This window comes from Alligator sinensis, unplaced genomic scaffold, assembly GCF_000455745.1.
Source record: "Alligator sinensis unplaced genomic scaffold, ASM45574v1 scaffold1200_1, whole genome shotgun sequence".
NCBI classification, from domain to species: Eukaryota; Metazoa; Chordata; order Crocodylia; family Alligatoridae; genus Alligator; species Alligator sinensis.
The window spans coordinates 242771-243460 of NW_005842772.1; the positions used below are offsets into that span (position 1 = coordinate 242771).

At 67.7% G+C, this 690-nt stretch overlaps 1 protein-coding gene across 1 annotated transcript in view; it reads left to right on the plus strand.

Moving 5' to 3' along the window:
* The first annotated feature begins 564 nt into the window (after positions 1 to 564).
* CHMP6 (charged multivesicular body protein 6) overlaps positions 565 to 690 on the plus strand; it is a 7476-nt gene continuing 7350 nt past the window's right edge. The window contains exon 1 of the mRNA XM_025216881.1: positions 565 to 576. Within this exon, the coding sequence (XP_025072666.1) occupies positions 565 to 576 (12 nt within the window). The remainder of the gene's footprint in view (positions 577 to 690) is intronic.

Genomic DNA, 690 nt, shown 5'->3' on the forward strand with positions numbered 1-690 from the left:
AGCCCCTGGGCGCCGCCTCTGTGTCCAGTTGGAAATCTCTACTGGGAACACTGGGAGAGCCCAAGGGGGGTGCAGGGAACCTGCTGCTACCTTGCAAACAGCCCAGGGGCTGGCGCCTGCCACCTGCATGCGCGGGCCCAGCTGCATCCCTGGGGGACCCTGCGCCTGGGAGGAGCCCCGCGCTCCCCGTCCTTGCCCTGTGCACCCCCTGGGGCACCCTGCTGTGGGAACCCCTTCTGCCTTGTGCATGCACACCCAGGTGCACCCTCCCTTACACATGCATGCCCATGTGCACCCCCTGCCCTGTGCACACACAGTTGTGGGAACCCTCCTGCCCTGTGCATGCACACCCAGGTGCACCCCCCCCCTTGCACATGCACACCCATGTGCACCCCCTGCCCCATGCATGCACACCTGTGCACCCTCTTCCCTGCACCTGCACACCCAGGTGCACCCCCTCCTTACACACACACCCCCACGTGCACCCCCTCCTTACACATGCACACCCACGTGCACCCCGTGCCCCATGCATGCACAGGTGTGTGAACCTCTCCTGCCCCATGCATGCACACGCAGGTGCACCCCCTCCTTACACATACACGCCCATCCGCACCCCCTGCCCCGCTGCAGCACCAAGCGCCCCCTGCCGGCGGCCCGGGCGCCGCTCGCCCCCTTCGCGCATGCGCCTCC